Genomic DNA, 17,374 nt, shown 5'->3' on the forward strand with positions numbered 1-17,374 from the left:
ATTTCCCATGGAAGCAGTTAATTTAAAGCAAAGAAAAAAAAATCCCATTAACATAGTCTGTATAAAGGACCAAGAACTCGACTCTGCTGCAGAAAGGATGTAACAGAATCGTTTAGGGAGATTTGGGTTACTTGATGTGCTTTTTTTTTTTTGGCTAGTGTACTTAAGCTGAGCCTTAGGCATAGACTAGTTAAAACAAGGAGAGTAACCAGTCCAAAAGGTAATAAAAAGAAAATCGAGTGGTCAATGTGGGGGCCAATTTTCTTGGAGTCTTGGCAGTCTGAAATGTCCTGTATTTGTGTATCAGAAATACATCACACTATATGCAGTGTTCCAAGAGAGGAAGCAATATGGGAGATCTTAATTGTATGTGAAATCATATGCTTCAGAAAATGAAGAATGTTTGTTCTGTATGAGGCACGTTTCTAAGTATCTTCTTACTGGTGCTGTTGAGAGTGGCTGTGTCTAGTCTGCATATAGAATGAAACAAATTGAGGACACGTTATATTGGTGAGCTAATGCTGCATGCAAATTAGGTTAAAAGGAATCACCCTTTAAATTCACTATTCAAAGAAAAAAAAAAAAACCACAACATTTACATGTGAATATATAGTGAATGCATAGCAAAAAAATAGCCTTTTGTTAAGGTTTCTTATCAGATCAAATGGCTCTTATAGGATACTTCTTTTCTGAAACAGAAGTTGTTCTAGGCAGTTCTAGGAGAACTGCTGTTTTTTAGGGCATCTGAGTTTACTTTAGGTTTCTGTATTTGTAAAACCTTGTTCCTAGGTTGTGCAAAGAGCCTCAAGAAAAGGAATGGAAATATTACAGCTTTGTGTTAGGTTGTGGTGATATTTGGTGAGCCTGTGGGGTGATCCCATTACCTAATTAATTAATGTTTAATAAATTATTGGGAAGCTAAGTTAAGATCTCTTAACCAAATCTTGTTCTGAGGAGTGAGTGTATTTTCATGTCCTGAGGTATCTGCTGCCTGGCCTGCACAACTGAATAGTGTTTGCACACTGAAATGTGATAGGTAATAGCATAAACTTGGTTTAAATTTAGTGAATTAAAAGATTAAGAGACTTAACTATCTTGGGAAGGAAGGGGGGCTGATTTATTTGAAACTCTGTACAGCTTTTTTCTGGTCTGGTTGTTGATGCATTTATCACATCTGTACTGTTGATTCTGAGCTGCGTCATAGTAACAGGGAGCTCATTGTGATGAGCTTTGATTCCATGTTCTGTGGAACAAGTCTGTAGTTGTAGTATTCTGGATAGCTGTAGTCTTCCTGTTCCAACAGTAGCAGAGACAACAGCAAAAGTAGTATGTAATGGGGAAAACTTTAATTGTCTCTTTATTTCCCTTGTTTTATTTCTCCCATTAGGTGTTGTCCTGTATGGCATTAGATGTTAATAGGTGTCTTGGCAAATATTGTTTCTTAAGAGGACAGAAATCATTTCACATTTACTTACCAAAGCAAAGTTGCTCTGTGGGACAGAATGTGTCTGTATCTTGCTTTGGAGAACAGGTACCTTCTAATGGCAGGAAAGTTTTCCTCAGTTATCAGGAGTGAGAGGAATCAGACCCCTTAAAGACTAATACCTTTGTAAAATGTCATCTTTTTCCTTGTGTAGCACTTCAGAAAGTGGGGTTGCTCTCCTTCACCAATACTAGCAAAATAATCTCTAGGTTTAAACTGTCTTAACTAAATATGCATGATAATAATAAAAAGAAGATCTTTCTAGAGGTAACAACAGGAGCAGCAGGCAAAGTGGAATATAGCATCTGGCAAAGCAATCTTTGGGGGTTGGTTGGAGGTAAAAAAACCAAAATCCCAGTTTAAACCTGCTGTTAAATTACTGTGCATATACTGGGAATTTCTAAAAGTTTTTATCCATAATATCACTTTGAACCACCTTTATAAACTCTTACCCAGAGAATCTCATATGTTCTGATTTCTAATTGTTATTTCGACAAGCTAAACTAGAATTCAGTTGTAAGCTTCTAACAGTTTTTAGTTCTTCAATTTTGATTCTGTTCATAAAACCTGAATTAAATTTTTTAGCTAAAATTGATATTTTTAGGGTGCCAGGTGTTTATCTCTCAGACATTTCAGAGAGAGGGTTTTTTGGCTGCTGTCTCCTAACCGGATGTTTCCTTTAAGCTCTTATGAGTAATTTCCTTAAAATCACTTTTTGCAAAAAAAAGATTTAACTGGGTTTGGCCTCCTTAGTGCAAAAGAAGGGAGTCCTGCTCTGTACAGCAGTCTGTTGGCATTATCTAATCCATGAGTAAGAAGTTAAGAGCAATAATTTTTTTAATGCATAACCTCATTATTACTGTTGGTTTTATTGCAGTAATGCTGCTAATTTGCACCGGTTTAGCGTGGAACTATATGGTACTGATACTGCTTTATAACATCAATTCAAGTGAGTATTGCAAGGGGAAATGCATTTTCACAGAAGCAGCAACTAATTTTAGTAGCAAGAAGTTTACAATATTCTTCTTTTGGTAATGATTGGAAAATACTGAAAAATATTAATTAATTACTTCAGATGGGATTGATCAGTCCTGACACTTAAATACAGCAAAGCATGGTTTTCTTTTATCCAGCTACAGTGTCTGTTTCCCTCTTTGTGCATCTGTATGAGAAACACATGCTGCTTTTTTTGATCCCTGGCCGTGTATCTTCCTTTTATTTTACCTTTGATTATAGGTTCTTCTGGGTTTTCCCTCTTCTTTTTTTTTTTTATCTCTCACATACAGTTAAGGGTGTTCTTTCAATCTGTTGGGTTTTGATGTATTTGCTTACTGCAGCAGGTGGCTTGAAAGTGTTAGCAAAGATTTTGGGCTGATAAATTGCGCTCACACCAGAAGCTAAATTTGGTCATCTGACATGTGTGTAAAGGATCAGCCCACACATTAAGCTTGCAGTTGATCCTTTATGCATTGAGAAACCAGACTTCAGAGACTACCTTTTCAGATCTTGGTGAAAGGCTCTTGGTTGCTGCAAAGCGAAATATTTTCATGGGGTGTGTTTATGTGTGAGCTCTAATGTAGGTATAAATGTGATTCATAAGTATGTGGTGCAGCTGATGCTGATTGTCAGTGTTCCATCAAACCTGTGTGTGGGGCTTTTATCACTTTAAACTTAGAATCATGTGCAAGACAACTGTGGTAATATTTTCACATGATTCTTACCTAACTGATTGTGCGATACCTCATCTTATGAACTTCCTGAGAAATCATTACAAAATCTTTAAAATTTTCTGTTCCTCTCTTGATTACAGGGGGACTGTGAAAGTGTGAACTTTGCTGGTCACATTTCTGTTACACCGAGTTTCAGATTCTCTATTTGACATAGATTAAATTCTTCCTATTCTGATGCCTTTTTTTTTTCCCCAAGGCAGTTTTGTATGGCACAGCAGAGGCAATTTGTGCCCCAGGATAGAGAATTCATGCTCCTGACGCTGCTAGCTGAAGAATAATCCAAAGACTGAAGTTGCTCAACACCGTTAGTTTTTAGTTAGGCCATGATCTCACTTCTGTTTGCGGGAGCTATTAAACCGTGAAATGGCTTTCAGTAATCTTCATCACTGAAATCTGTTAAAGTTGTGATGGTGTAAGTTTCTCATTGAGAGAAAAAAAGGCAAGCAAATAGGAATACTGGGTTTCTTGGTTTCTTTTTCCCTCATTGTGCAATGGTTGATTGCCAGTGGAGTCCCACTGTGATTTGCACTTTTGGTTTAATGAAAAAGAGATAGTGAGGCAGCAAGGTTTACTAAGGCCATTTTTTTTCTGAAAGTAAAAATAAAAGGCAATTGAGCCATCCCAGAGCCACAAATCACCAGGGTTTGGGAAAATACTCCGGTACCTCTATATTCAGGGATGTTTTGCTCTTACCTAAATGTTGTAGATTGCTGTCTGAAACAAGATGTTGGTATAGAAGCACGTTTGGCTGTATCTGATTAAAGCTACCTTTCCCAATGTTTTGTGTTTCAATTGGAGAATGATCTTTAAAGCAAAGGCTAAAATCTCTGCTTGCCTATGTAAGAGAAATACCTCTATAGGTACAATATGGTTTTCATGTAACCTGCACCTTGTATGTGAACAGTAGGGCTTTTTACTTTGACAGTTTCTATCTGAATGGATTCTTTAATCAAAGTTTCATAGCTTTAGTTCTTTACTCATTGTGGTTCATGAAGCAATTTGAAGTAATAGAAGTGAATGCAACAAAAAGACATCTATGCTTAACCTTGCTAGCCTTCTGTAGTCATGATTTATAATGACTATAAATGCCTTCATAATGAAAGATAATGAGTATGAAAATGTCATTGCATTTAATTAATTATGGATATTTTGATGGTAATGAGCTAATCCTTATGAGCTTTCAGGCTTTGCACCACCACCTCAGCATGCGTTAGAAAAGAGTGAAGTGGCACCCCATGTACTTACGAAACTGAAAGATGCATTTGAGCCTTTCTTAAGATTCTTCAGGCCAGTGAGTAAGTGTCACTTCATCACTGCAGCATTGTTTCTCTTGTCCCTTTCCCTTTCTTGTGTCTTGCTTCTAGTTCACCCTTCCAATTCTACCTGGCAGCATTTAATGTTTTTAAAACCCCCAATCTGATACTGTAGAACTCACTAGATCTCTTCAAAACGGTATTGTTACATGGTCCTTTGGAGCAATTAAATTTTGCTTCTGCTGCTTTACTACCCTCCTACAAATCCCTTCTTTGTCAGTGATGTAATTGCACTAGAAATGCTGGACAGTTTGCTGTAGGATCCACCTTTGATCTAAACTACTTCTCTAGTCTTCCCACATACACATAGGACAAAAAGAGCAATTCGGCACATCCTAAATGAGAGAAGGATTCTGCACCATGGTGCTCACTGTTGGCTAGGGAAGGCTCCAGTCCAGCTTAGACTGGACTACTGAAGTTAAATGCCAAGAACTACATTATTTCATAAAATTGAGACAGAAAATGCAATGCGGATTTGCTAATATCAGTAAGAAAGATATCTTCGAATAGAGAAAGGGTTTGGCATGTATAAAGATTGCAAGATCTGTAATCGAATCACAGATAGAAAGGAGAAGCGGAGATATGGTGGAGTTTGCGATCTTCAGGGTGGTAAGGAGGGTGCATAGCAAGCTGTCTAAACTGGTCTTCGGGAGATCAGGCTTTGGTCTCTTAAGGGATCTGTGTGGTAGAGTACCATGGGATAAAGCCCTGGTAAGGGACAGGGAGCTTGAGAAAGCTGGTTAATATTCAAGGATTGCCTCTAACATCAGGAATGATGCATACCAACAAAGGAGGTTGTGGGAAAGAATACCAGGAGGCCTGCATGGATAAACAGGGAGCTCCTGGACAAAGTGCAGCACAGAAGGGAAGCCTACAGAGGGTGAAACAAAGGTAGCCTGAGAAGAGTATAGAGAAATTGTCCAGTCAGCCAGGGATCATGTTAGGAAAGCTGAAGCCTTGATAGAATTAAATCTGCCAGGGATGTCAAGGGCAACAAGAAAAGCTTCTACAGATGAAAGGAAGATGAGGGGAAAATGTGGGCCCTCTCCAGAAGGAAATGGGAGATGTGATTATTCAGGACATGGGGAAAGCTAAGGTACTCAATGACTTTTTTTGTACTGGTCTTCACCAGCAAATGCTCCAGCCACACCACCCAAATAGTAAAGGCAAAGGCTGGGAGAGTGAAAAACCATCTGCTATACAGGGTGATAGGTTTGAGACCATCAGTAACTGATTAAATATCTTGGGCATTTGGTCCTACAAGCTGATTTTCAGGTGCCTATAGAAACATGCAATTAGTGTCGACCAGAGATGGTTTGCTGCAATGTATCCTATGCTTGCTGGCCCCTTAAAAAAAAAAATCAAAAAACAAATTTAAGATTTTTTTTTTTAATTAAACAGTCCTGTCAGAAAATTGCTTGTCTCTCCTACTGATTTTGCAAACCTAAATACAAAAAAGCTGTACAATGATGCTTAGACTGGGGTTTGTAAATGTTTCATAAGAAGAGCAAATTACAGAGGATTTTGGAAGACATTTTAGCTTTCCTGTTAAATTTAATATAAAGATTAGTTCTGGGGAAAAAGCATACATGAAAATCAATGATAATTTTTTTTTTTTCAGGCAGATTTATCTTATGAAAACATACTAGGGTCATGAAAATGTTAACTTCCCTCTGAGCATTGCTCCTAGAATAGAGATCTTACGTATTATTTCTTTTTCTTTAAAGCATGCCGTCACAGAGAAGGACAAACCTTAATTCCTTGTCCTGTAGGAGCTGGCCTTAACACAACCAAATGCTTGGAAAATAACTGTTGTCCTTTCCAAACCAGCTATGAACCAATTTGTTATATGCCATTCAAAGACAGTAAGTATACTTCTGTAGGTAACTACCTCATAGCCAAATGCTGCTTCTGGTCAGACAATGTGATTTTTCATTTCTGTTTCTCCCTTAAGTTTCTCACGTCGCCGCTCTCTTCAGTGTAAGTGTAAGCTTGCATTTATTTCTGAGCATGTATATTAAGACAGAAAATAATTGATTCAAATAATTAGCTGGATATCTTGTCAACCCCAGCACAAGCAAAGAATGTGATGCAAATAAACCTAGTAAAATATGTTAGTGTAAAGAATGAAGACTATTTGTGGAAAGGGGGGATTAATTCAAAGTAGTAGTGGCTCTGTGAAAGTGCTATCAAGAAAAGGTGGGGGAATTGGATGTATTTAATTTGGGGAAGAGGAGGCTGATTGGTTGCTTAATAGGTACTGAAGCCTGTTTAATAATGCAGTTTCTAAGATGAGCAAGCCACAGATGCTTGGTAGAACCAGATGATAAGCGGGAATTACCGCTAATTGTTTTTTGGGAAATTTAGCTTGGACATTAGGTGGGGGAAAAAATTCTTCAGGAAAGTAGTGCAACTCTAGAACAATCAGAAGTAATAAGAAAGGTTCTGGAGTCTCCATCCTTGGAGGGTTTTCCAAGACCTGGCTAGGCAAAGGCACAACTTGACCTCATTTTGTTGGTAACCTTGCTTCAGGAAGAAGGTTGATCAACCAAGATCTGCAGAAAACTCTTACAGCTAACACTTTTTGTGGCTCTGTTCTCAAATTCTAGCCTTAACATAGTATTTTACCTTGTTTTTTTTTTTTTTTAGTTTGAGCATAGGTTTGGTGTACATGGGTTTTCTTCTGTCTCAGATGAAAGAATGCAGCAAACTTTTTGTATGTCCTACCTTTGCACATAACTGTGGTAATTTCTGCTTCACTGTAAGGGATGTATCAAATCTTAACATTTTTCCTGTTTATACAGCTTGGTAGAGACAGTTGCTTTTCACAGTGAAGTTGCTTCAGCAAACTGAAAAATACAAGGAAGTTAGAGGCCCTTTATTAGGCACAGAATTATTGGTGTTGAAGGGACCTCTCAAGAACATACAGTCCAATCCTCCCTGCTCAAGCAGGTTCAGCTGCAACAGGTTTCCCAGGGGCTGTACTATAGCAAGAAGGAAAGCTGTACAGTGAAAATTACAGCTCTTCTGTTCATTTGAAGGGCACACACTCAAGCACATGTTAAAATTAAACATGCTTATTCAGTTGTGACTACTTGATTCCTCATTCCAGTTAAGCTTTTATTGTTTGGACATAAATATCAAGGGCTGACTATTTTACAGAATTATTTGCTCATAGATTAATTAGCTACTAGAGTGCTCCTGTATGTACAACATATGTCCAAAGAAAGTACAGACATTTACTGCCCTTGGAGCACATGCTGTTTGTCTCGTAGCAATCTGTTGACAAAACAGAAGTGCTTAGCAGATATTAAACTCATGGCACTTGTGTTTCTGTAACATGGTCACAGGCTGCATATTCAAACGGTTCTCATCTGGGAGTTTTATCTTGAATTTCACTAGGAATAAAAAGCTTTAAGAAAATGCTGCAAAAGTTGTGAACTGAAGTAGGTAGATAGCATTCATTTGCACAATTTTGTCTCTGTTCCTAAGTATGCAAAGAAGTTTCTGAAGGACTGTGTTATCCCCCCACCCCTATGCCCAGGGCTCACTGAAAACCTAGTTGCTTCTGAAACTAAGCAAACTTGGGCTGTTCAAATGTGTCAAATTTGAGACTTGATCTTTCTCACCTGAGCTCATTTCTAAGACCTGCTTTTTTTCATTGTGTTGTTGGGTGAGATATATGCATGTCTGTTTTCGAGGTTAATCTCTGTCATCTATATGTCAATATATATCTGGTATATATTGGAATGATTCACATCCGGTATATATGGAATGATTCTCATCTAATGCAAGCCTCTGCTGACTCTACAGATATGCAACTGACATTTCGACTGATTGCGCTTGTGGCAGGAGGATTTATAATTATGGGGTGTCTACCACTCTGTTGCTGTGCCATTTTGCAGAAATGGTAAGCATGAGAGCACGACCAGATCAAATTTCTAATGTACTGCTGCTAAACACAGAAAATATGGATAATTGATGTATTTGAAGTCAGGGGATAAAAGACAGGGGAAAAAAAGGCAAGAAACTAATGTGCAAACATAATCGAGTCCTTTGATTTTGAAGCTACATGAAACAGCATCAGTTAGGCTTAAGAAAAAAAGCTTGTTACTGCCCCAGTACTCTTTCTAAAGACCCAGTTATAAAGGAATTAGACTTAATCTTACTTCCCTGGATTGAGAAGTTGCATGTAAACCATGAAGGCCAATATCCTGAGGTATGGAAGACTTGGCTTTTGCTCCCTTGACTCTCCTATATTTTCCACCACTTTCTGCCCCTGTTTCCCACCAAAGGCTAGTATATCCATCTGTGTTAGTGGAAGCTGTTTTCCATTTTCTTCTGTTTGAAAGCAACACCAGCAACTGGCAGGTGTGGGCAAAAAAGTTGGCAAATGAGAGTTAAGAGCAAATCAAGCTGTTGGGCAGCTCACAACACTGCATGCAGCCCAACCTGTTCAAACAGAATACGTTTGTAGGACACTGTGTCCTGAGTGTAAAGAAAACCCAGAACATCAGAGAAAAAAAGAGAAAAATGAGAAAAAAAAAAAGGAAGTTTTGAGGAAAAGTCAATTTCGTGTTGTAATGTACATTTAAACAAACCAGTGAGAAAACATTCTGCCCCTTGTCTTAGCCCTCAAAAATCATAGGGAGGAGGGAGACAAAAATGGTCCTTTAACCACTGCCTTCTAAGGCACTTCTTCAAAGTGACATGCACAAGGAATGAGTTACCCAAAAGGTAACAGGGAAGAAATGAATGTGGAAAAGCAGTTTGTAAAGAACAGTCAGTAGAAATGTGTCATTGTGGAATAGACCTGGAGTTATGCAGTAAGACACAGAAGGAATGAACAAACTAGTAGGCCTAAAAAGAGTACAAGAGGTGGGCTGGGAGCATGCCTGGGAGAAAAGCGAATTAACTATCTCTGATGCTTCTAATGTGCAGTGCATCTTTTTCAATGTATGGGGCACATTACAGCCTGTGAGTGCAATGGAGTTACGTGTTTGATGTTGTGAAGAGTTTTGGCATGTGTATATGTTATGATAATGGAAAAATGTAAGCTCCACAACATCAAAATTATTGAACTGAAATTGTGCTTTGTTTTTCTAAGGTGGTAGTTGATATTGAATAACTAATGCTGTAGCTTGGTAAATATGACATATATTATACAAGCTATATATAAATACGTCTTTTTTGTAAAGATTTTTTTCTCCTGTTGAACTTTTGCTTTGCTAAGGCATTAGTAGTCTGTGTGGGAACATATACATACACGTACACGCACACACATAGACTTTACTAATGTGGCTGACTAGCAGATGGCTATTTGCTGTGGAGTTCCACATTTAGACAAAACCTGCTGTGAAAATCTCCACATTACATCTTATGCTGTGCTCAACAGCTGATGTTCAGCATACAGATAGCTGCACTGAGTCATCAGTGACTCTGAAAACAGGAGGCAAAGAATTAACATGAAATTATCATAAATTTTCTGGAAAATGAATTAATATGTGTTCGTTTTGAGAGAATTCACATTAATGTTTAAATTATCATTTCTGTGGTTTTTTTCATAGCTAGGGAAATTAGCAATATTGCTGTTCTGCTATGACTTGGGTTTTGCTTTGTCTTTTCAATGCAGTGATTAACCAGATGCTGAATGGTTTTAATTTGCAACACCATATATTTGAATTCGAGGAAAGGACCAGTCCTATAAGAGTGTAACTTTCGAGTTTTACGAGTTTTAGAGACAGCTGATAGATGATATGGCTTTGAAAAGCATTCCTTTAATGAGCCTCAAACCTTCTCCCTGGATGGAAATTCTTTTAACTTCAGTGTTGTACAGTTCTCGTTGAGAGGGTGCTACATATGATGCCAAAACTGTACTGCAGTGGATGTACACAAAAGTAAAAATTGTTCTCTAGAGTTATCAATAAACAAGAGGGATAATTGATTAGTTTCACTGTGCTTCTTCTAGAGCAAATTCCAAGGTTTCCCATAGGATCCTGTATTTGTATTTATCTGAATTTATATAAAATACATAATTTTAATATAAATGTATATGAATTATATACATTTAAAGTACATAATAATATAAAATATACATATAAAATAATATATTTTTTATAAATTAATTTTATCTATATTCATTTGTGTGTGTATGTGTGTGTATATATATATATATATATATATATAAATAAATAAAAAAAGATGAAGGGAGAGAGGCCAAACTTGGGCAACTGGAAAGTTTTTACAGGCACTTGTGTTAGGGGTGGCTGTTGGCTGTTTGTTAAGAGATGCTCAGGACTAGGATAGCAGAGGTAATTCCGTAACATGGCCAGATTAAGGACATGTAGAGGCATGGAATTCCTGTAAAATTGATCAAGAGTGGAGTACTCCTCGCCTTGCCATACTTGATCAGCACTAGTAATTTCTTGGGTTACTGAGGCTTTGTTAATTCCGCACCCCACTGATGAGTTGTGTATTTGTCTCCTTCCAATGGTATCTTTTATGCAGAAAGCAGTCCGCACATGCGCATTCCCTGAAGTTGGCAGCTTCTCTTGTGTGCTGTCAACATAACATCTCTTTTCTTGAGCTGGGCTCTCTGGTGCTTTTGCTACGTCTGTAACTGTGCTACACTAAGTTTTTTCTGTTGTGTTAGTCTTCATTAGCATGCAGTGGTGGGTCGGTTAAGATACTGAAGGTTAGGAAAATGCAGGTGCACATCACTAATGCTGTATTTGAATAAGGTTACGTAGGTCTTTTAAAAAATGAGAATTAGAGAAGTCTTCATTTCCTTTGGCCGAATTCCTAGTACAGCTGTGGGAAGCAGGCCGTAGAATTTGCTTTAGTAGTTACTGGGGAAATTTCTGGTCATGGTTGCATTATATGAATTGGAAGGTGAGCTGAAATTCATGATGAAAATGTAAGAGATGGAAAAGCATTTCAATAAGCTTTTCTCTAGCTTTAATCTGCCCATGTTCTAGAGGTGAAATCTTGTGATGGCCCTTGTAATCAACTGTAGCTTTGTGGGTTTTTTCATTGAGCTACGATTTCACAGCTAAAATCTAGGTGATCTCCTCTAAAGTCCTTTTTTGGAAGTCAGCCACTTTCAGCTGTTTTAATATGTTGCAGCCAATGTCTCAATCATTTACGATGGGCAAACAGCAGAGTAGTGAAATTTGTGAAGGGAAGAGCACATACTGAAGAGCTTCGTGGCCTTCTACAAGATTGACTTAAGAAATAAGGACCATAAGAACAGCAACAAAAACAAAAAGGTAAACTAACCTTGGAGGTTTTTTCCATTCTTTCAGTTTAGGATTCTTCTATCAGTTCTGTATAGAATATTAAATGTATGCATTACTAAATCCCAGTCCAGTAGGCTTTATCAAAAGGCACTGTTTATCAGGGACCACCTTCAGTTGGTGTTGTGGGAGAAGTACTGATTGATTGCTGACCCAGGATGATGAATGACAGCAGAGCAAGCCATGGGCAATATTACAGTCCTAGACTTGAGTCCTCTGCCATTTCAGTGTTCCTTTTTCTATGTGCAAACTGTGTCTCATCAGAAAGTGGAAAAGCAAAGTTTTGCCACATTCAGGAGATGCAGATCCATTTACAGCCAGTAAGAGATCTGTCCTTCTGTAGAGATAGGGATATTTTACAGCTGACATACTTGCACAGCTCTACATCTTGGCATTCTTCCTCAATGCTGAAAAGCAGTTGACTACTGAAATAAATGTAATCTGAGTGTGAAATGCTATTTGCTTCACATGAACGTGCCAAACTATGGCCGACTAAAGACAACAATGAAATAAGAAAATGTCAATGAGGTCATTATACAATAAGAAAATATTTTGGGAAGAGTATTTATTTGACAAAAATGTAAAATGTCACTAAACGTAGTTACAATGATGTTTGGTAATAGGGGTTTTTATCCACTTTGTTGTAGAGGAACATCCAGCTGATCTTGAAGATCTCAAGCAGGACAACAGGATTACTTGAGTATGTCGTAAGAAAGATGTTTTGGCTTAGTATCAAAGTAATACAATGTTGTCAACCCTTGATAACACTATTGATTTTGCAAGAGAAGGTCTTAATTTTTAATTCTTGTATGTTTATTCTTTATCTCCTGTACAAAAAAAGCTAATAACACTGAAAAGCAAAACTGCTCGTGAAAGTCTTGAATAATAAAGCCTATTTTGTCTAATTGATACAACATCACAGTGGAGGGAGATAAAAATACCAGTTAATTGCCTGTTTCCATTTAGTGGTCAGTCTTAGAATAGTATCTGGATTAAGAGGAGAATGTTGTCATTCATTAAATTGGTAGCAAGTGGCAATCTTACTGTTTCACTCATCTGTATTGGATGGCACCATAGCACAGTAGTGCTGCTCTTGCTGAGGAGAATGGCTAATTCGCTACCAGGCTGCAGAGGACTTGGGAATCCCATTGTTGGGCAGTTGCTTTAAAGGTACATCTGGCAAAAATACAAAGTACTCAAGGAAACCGTTAGTGTTTTCTCTGGCACTGTTTCTCTACATGGTATATCACTGCACCTCAAGACTTTGTGAGCTTTGAATGGCCTGCCTCCCAAGGTAGGTGATTTCCAAATGCAATTTCTCTCAGTTTCCCTGTAGTGTAACAAAAATAACAGAAACAAACATGTAACAGTTCTCAGCAGATGGATGCAAAATAAAAATGAGCATCTAAAAGAATGTCAGTTGAAATCAGTGTTGCCCATAATAATGCAATCACTGGTAATTTTTCTTTGGGTCTCTGAACTCCATGTAGCGGAATTTCCAAGAGCTACAACTGGGAGGAATGGAGCTGTGCTCCTAAGGTGGAGCTTAAATAAAATGAGTGACTCTTTGAAGCTCTGTGTACTTCCAGGATTCCCCATTAAATGAATTTTTTTCTTTGCTTCATCAGTCCCCAAAAATAGCATCACTTAAAATCCAAGCATAATATGGGTGGGATATGCACATGGGCAGTCTCATATAGTTGTCGGAATACTTACTGATGATCAGACATAGCTATACGCAGGAGCTTTAAAGCCTGATATTGCAACCATTGACAGTAGCATGACAAATAATTTGGTTATAATTTTGGAAGCACATGTATTATGATGTTTTTAATGTGGAGCAGCAGAATGATGGAAGCTGAATAGGGCTCTGTTTGCCTTCCAAGTCTGATATGTATTTACTGTTCCTTGATACTATTTTTAGGAATGGTGAAGTATGCATATAGACATTTTGACACAGATAAAACCAGTTTCCTGCTACATGAATTTAGGGGCACTGTCACAACTGAAATGTGCATGTTATAAACCACACAGATCCTCATGGCTGATAGTGATTATGGAGAGAGTTTTGTGCTCTGGAGAAAGTTAGGCTTTCATATGGTGCTTCATGATTTTGATTTGAAGGGTAATAAATTCCTTCTGTTTCCGTGTCATTGACAGCACAACTGCTTTCAGTGTCACATAACCTTCTGACAAAGGGATGCATACTGGTAAAACAACGGTATTTAACAGTAAGCAATCAATGCATCTGCAGTAACTGTATCTGGCAGCACCAGAACACGATGAGCATAAGCAAAATATATGCACTGTAAGAGGAGAAGGAAAAGCGAGAGTTTATATTTCCCCTAGTGAGACAGTAGTCAAGAGCATTGTGCGTGGACTTGGGCCCTGTCCCTTTTCCATGTAGCAGTTTTGTTATAAAGATATTCTAAAAAGCTGGAAGTCTTGCTTTTCAGTTGGAGAAGACAAAAGCTCTGATTTTAAATTTTAATTTCTATAGTAGCTAGACAGTTCCTTGAATCAACAGCTGTCAGGCATGCGTACTGCATAAATAACTGCTGTCTGTGCCTCAGATGTTGTAATAGGTGTTTCACTATGATTGCAGGTCAAGATTATCACCTTGGGATCAAATCACAGATATTCATTCACAGGCCTGTTTGTGATGCTAACTGTACCGAGATTCACATAAATGTGGATGTTTTGATCCAGATCCCTTTCATAATATTTGGTTTATTTTTCTTAATCTTGCACTTTAGCATACTACAGAACAATTTGAGCATGGCATTACCCCACATCTACCTGGAGCATGTAGTCTCCCCAGTGCTTAAACTGCTGGTGTGTATCTTCTCTACCAAACTGCATGTTGCTGAGCCAAACTCAATTTTCCTTTGTCCTTTCCATCCCTTCAAAGATCTCAATTAGGGCCCCAGGTCAGCTGCAAGAAGGCACAAGCATTCTTATAAGGCTTCTCACAGTGCCTTTGTGGATACTGAGAGAAGCTGCTCACAGCTGGGTGCTGTTCCCAAGTCCACAAAGCAGAAACCTTCCACCCTCAGTCCCACATAGAGTCACCTTCAGTACTAAAATCAGGGACCACAAGATGGTGCTGCAGGAAAATCTTTTTCCCTCAGTGGTTTTGGTTTCTGGAGAGTGTTACTGATTTCTACCTTTTACAATGTGGTTCATCAAGTCACAGAAAGGCAGATAGTGTACAACAGAGCAATGGTCACTCAGGAAAAAAGACAACATAATACAGCATATGGTGCCAAGGCTTTAGAAGACTTGCAAAGTATACAAACTGTTGCTGGTGGCTTTAGATCTGTTCTCCCTCCTATTGAACTGATACACATTGAAACAGAAGAGCTCTCAGTGGAGCATCCCGCTTTATCTTCACAAAGATTAAATAAATACAAGGCTAAACAACCCGCCCCAATGCACAATAGCTGTGTCTGAGAGCGGATGCTGCTATTCTAGAGCCAGGAGCTGTGGTAGTGCTTCGGCAGTAGTACAGCTCTTTCATCACACCACCCGGAGCCTGCACCATGTCTAATGCCATAAGGTTTGTCTCATTTTCTGTTCCTTCTGAAACCTAACTCGCACCTGTAACCACAGTCTGTAAAACTAAGAGATGGTTTTGGAAAGCTTTAAAGCAATATGAAATGCTAGCATTGCACTGCAGGCAATTGTGGCAATATCTGGTACTTCTCTTGGTCTGACCTTTAGAAAGCTTTCAAAGTCATGAGAATTGAACTGAAAAAATAAACACAATAGAATAAACCCAAACTTCAGAGTTATAGTGAGAGAACAGACTTGAACCATAAAGCTCAAGAATCCAGACCCAAATACAGATTTGTATTTGAGCAAAATCCCTGTGACTGGGGATTTGCCTCATGTTTTTTGAAGGCTTGAGGTTCAGTTCTGAGGCCTATTTTACCCAGCTGAGATTCATGCAATGCAAGATTGTGCAGATACAGAAGGAGAATGTACTTCATTGCTCAACAAATATTTTCCCAGCTTGTCTCCGTGTAAAGGATGCAATTTTGAAACTTTATGGTTCTTCTGATCCTTTGCCGACCTAAGCTGGGATGCATGGCTAAAATGAAATGCAAAGGTCTCCCTGGAGGAAGTGTTTCATGCTCTCCTGCCAGCTCCCAGTGGAGCGGCTGGCTCTGTCAAGCTCAGTTTTGCTTCTGATCTTTGTGCTCCAAAACATTTTTGTTATCACAAAAAATTGGAAGGAATAAAAAATGTTTTTGCTACATGAAAGTGAAAAACTGTCCACAGCTGTACTCTCCTTCTGCATTCCACTGTACCATTTCCAAGTGTCTTCCCAAAAGGCATGTTTCTTACTACACTGTCTCTTCACAGAATCCACTATCCTATGTATATCTCCCATCCAAGAAGATAAATCTTTTGAGCATGTGTGTGTGTTCTGTGTACAGGTAAGTGGAATAGAGCTTCACTCTACAGCAGCCCTGTCTCTGTAATATCCACCACCGTCGCTATCCTGGTAGCTTTGTGGGTTTGGTAGTGTCAAGTGGCACTCAGGCAATGTGGGGAGGATGATGGCAATTCTACAAAAAGCTGCCCTCTAAGAGGGAGCATGGCTACGAGTGTTACCATCCTGCTGCATCCCATCCCCCTGATTTTCAAGTATATGATTTTTTGAGTCTGTAAGGCTGGAGCTGTTCAATATTCCATCTAGTGCAGCTCATCAGCTGAGTTGAAGTGAACTGATAAAAGAACTTTTAGAAAAGGAATTTTCTGATGCATCTGCTTGGCTTGCCATTTAGCACTGCACTTCTGCACAGCCTCCTGTTAAGCTTTTTACTGGCTTTCCAAGCTTTTACCATTTCCTTAGTTGAGGTACTTGATCCAGCACTAATACACATGATCTAAATGTGGGATGGAGGAACTAACGCAACAAAAAGAGTACAGATAACAAACATCCTGTGCTTAGTAGTTGCTGGACAGCTAGGAGATCTGAGGAGATAATATGCATACAAAATGCTTCTGCGTACATTACTTGTTCCGGGAGCCCTGCTTCAGTTAAATGCTCCAGGTAGGTATTATTGAAAAGCAATTTCTTCAATTAAACATGTCCTTGCAAATTGCAGTAGCTAAGCATATAAGAATTGTGGTTGGCTATGTGATGCATCTTTTCCCATGTTCTTCAAGGAAGGGCAGGAAAAAGTTAATTCCTGTTCCTAACATTGGGTGCATTGTTAGCTGATATTTCTAGGTTGGTTTTTTTTTTTTTCAGATGCAAAACTGATAGCTTTAAGGAATGATAGAGTTCAGTTTGAAGGAGGGGGAGCTCTCACGGTCTATATGAACAGTTATCAGAAGCAAGGAAACCTGAGAGCCTGGGGGAAAACAGTTATCGGGATGGTGCTGACCAGTTATTTTGATGACACAGTAGGTGATTGAGATCTAGCTTTTAAATAGTGGATAAGCATGACAAATCACTGTTATGGTCTTCCTCATTCATAACAGTCCTAGAATGCTATAAAACAACTATGCTTTAAACCGTGAAACATCTGGGGCTGGGGT

The 17,374-nt window shown here is 38.6% G+C and overlaps 1 protein-coding gene across 1 annotated transcript; it reads left to right on the forward strand.

The window, feature by feature from the left end:
* The first annotated feature begins 1,306 nt into the window (after window positions 1–1,306).
* On the forward strand, window positions 1,307–13,193 carry FMR1NB (FMR1 neighbor). The gene is made up of 7 exons (XM_061445965.1): window positions 1,307–1,326; window positions 2,361–2,432; window positions 4,398–4,508; window positions 6,254–6,391; window positions 8,340–8,436; window positions 11,652–11,794; window positions 12,471–13,193. Exons 2-6 carry the CDS (start codon window positions 2,363–2,365, stop codon window positions 11,749–11,751), a joined length of 516 nt encoding a protein of 171 aa, XP_061301949.1. The 5' UTR covers window positions 1,307–1,326; window positions 2,361–2,362; the 3' UTR covers window positions 11,752–11,794; window positions 12,471–13,193.
* Window positions 13,194–17,374: the final 4,181 nt, after the last annotated feature.

Source organism: Pezoporus flaviventris, unplaced genomic scaffold (assembly GCF_033815535.1).
Source record: "Pezoporus flaviventris isolate CSIRO_AGI_PZ_B2104156 unplaced genomic scaffold, CSIRO_AGI_Pfla_v1 ptg000005l, whole genome shotgun sequence".
In the NCBI taxonomy this organism is placed as follows: domain Eukaryota; kingdom Metazoa; phylum Chordata; class Aves; order Psittaciformes; family Psittacidae; genus Pezoporus; species Pezoporus flaviventris.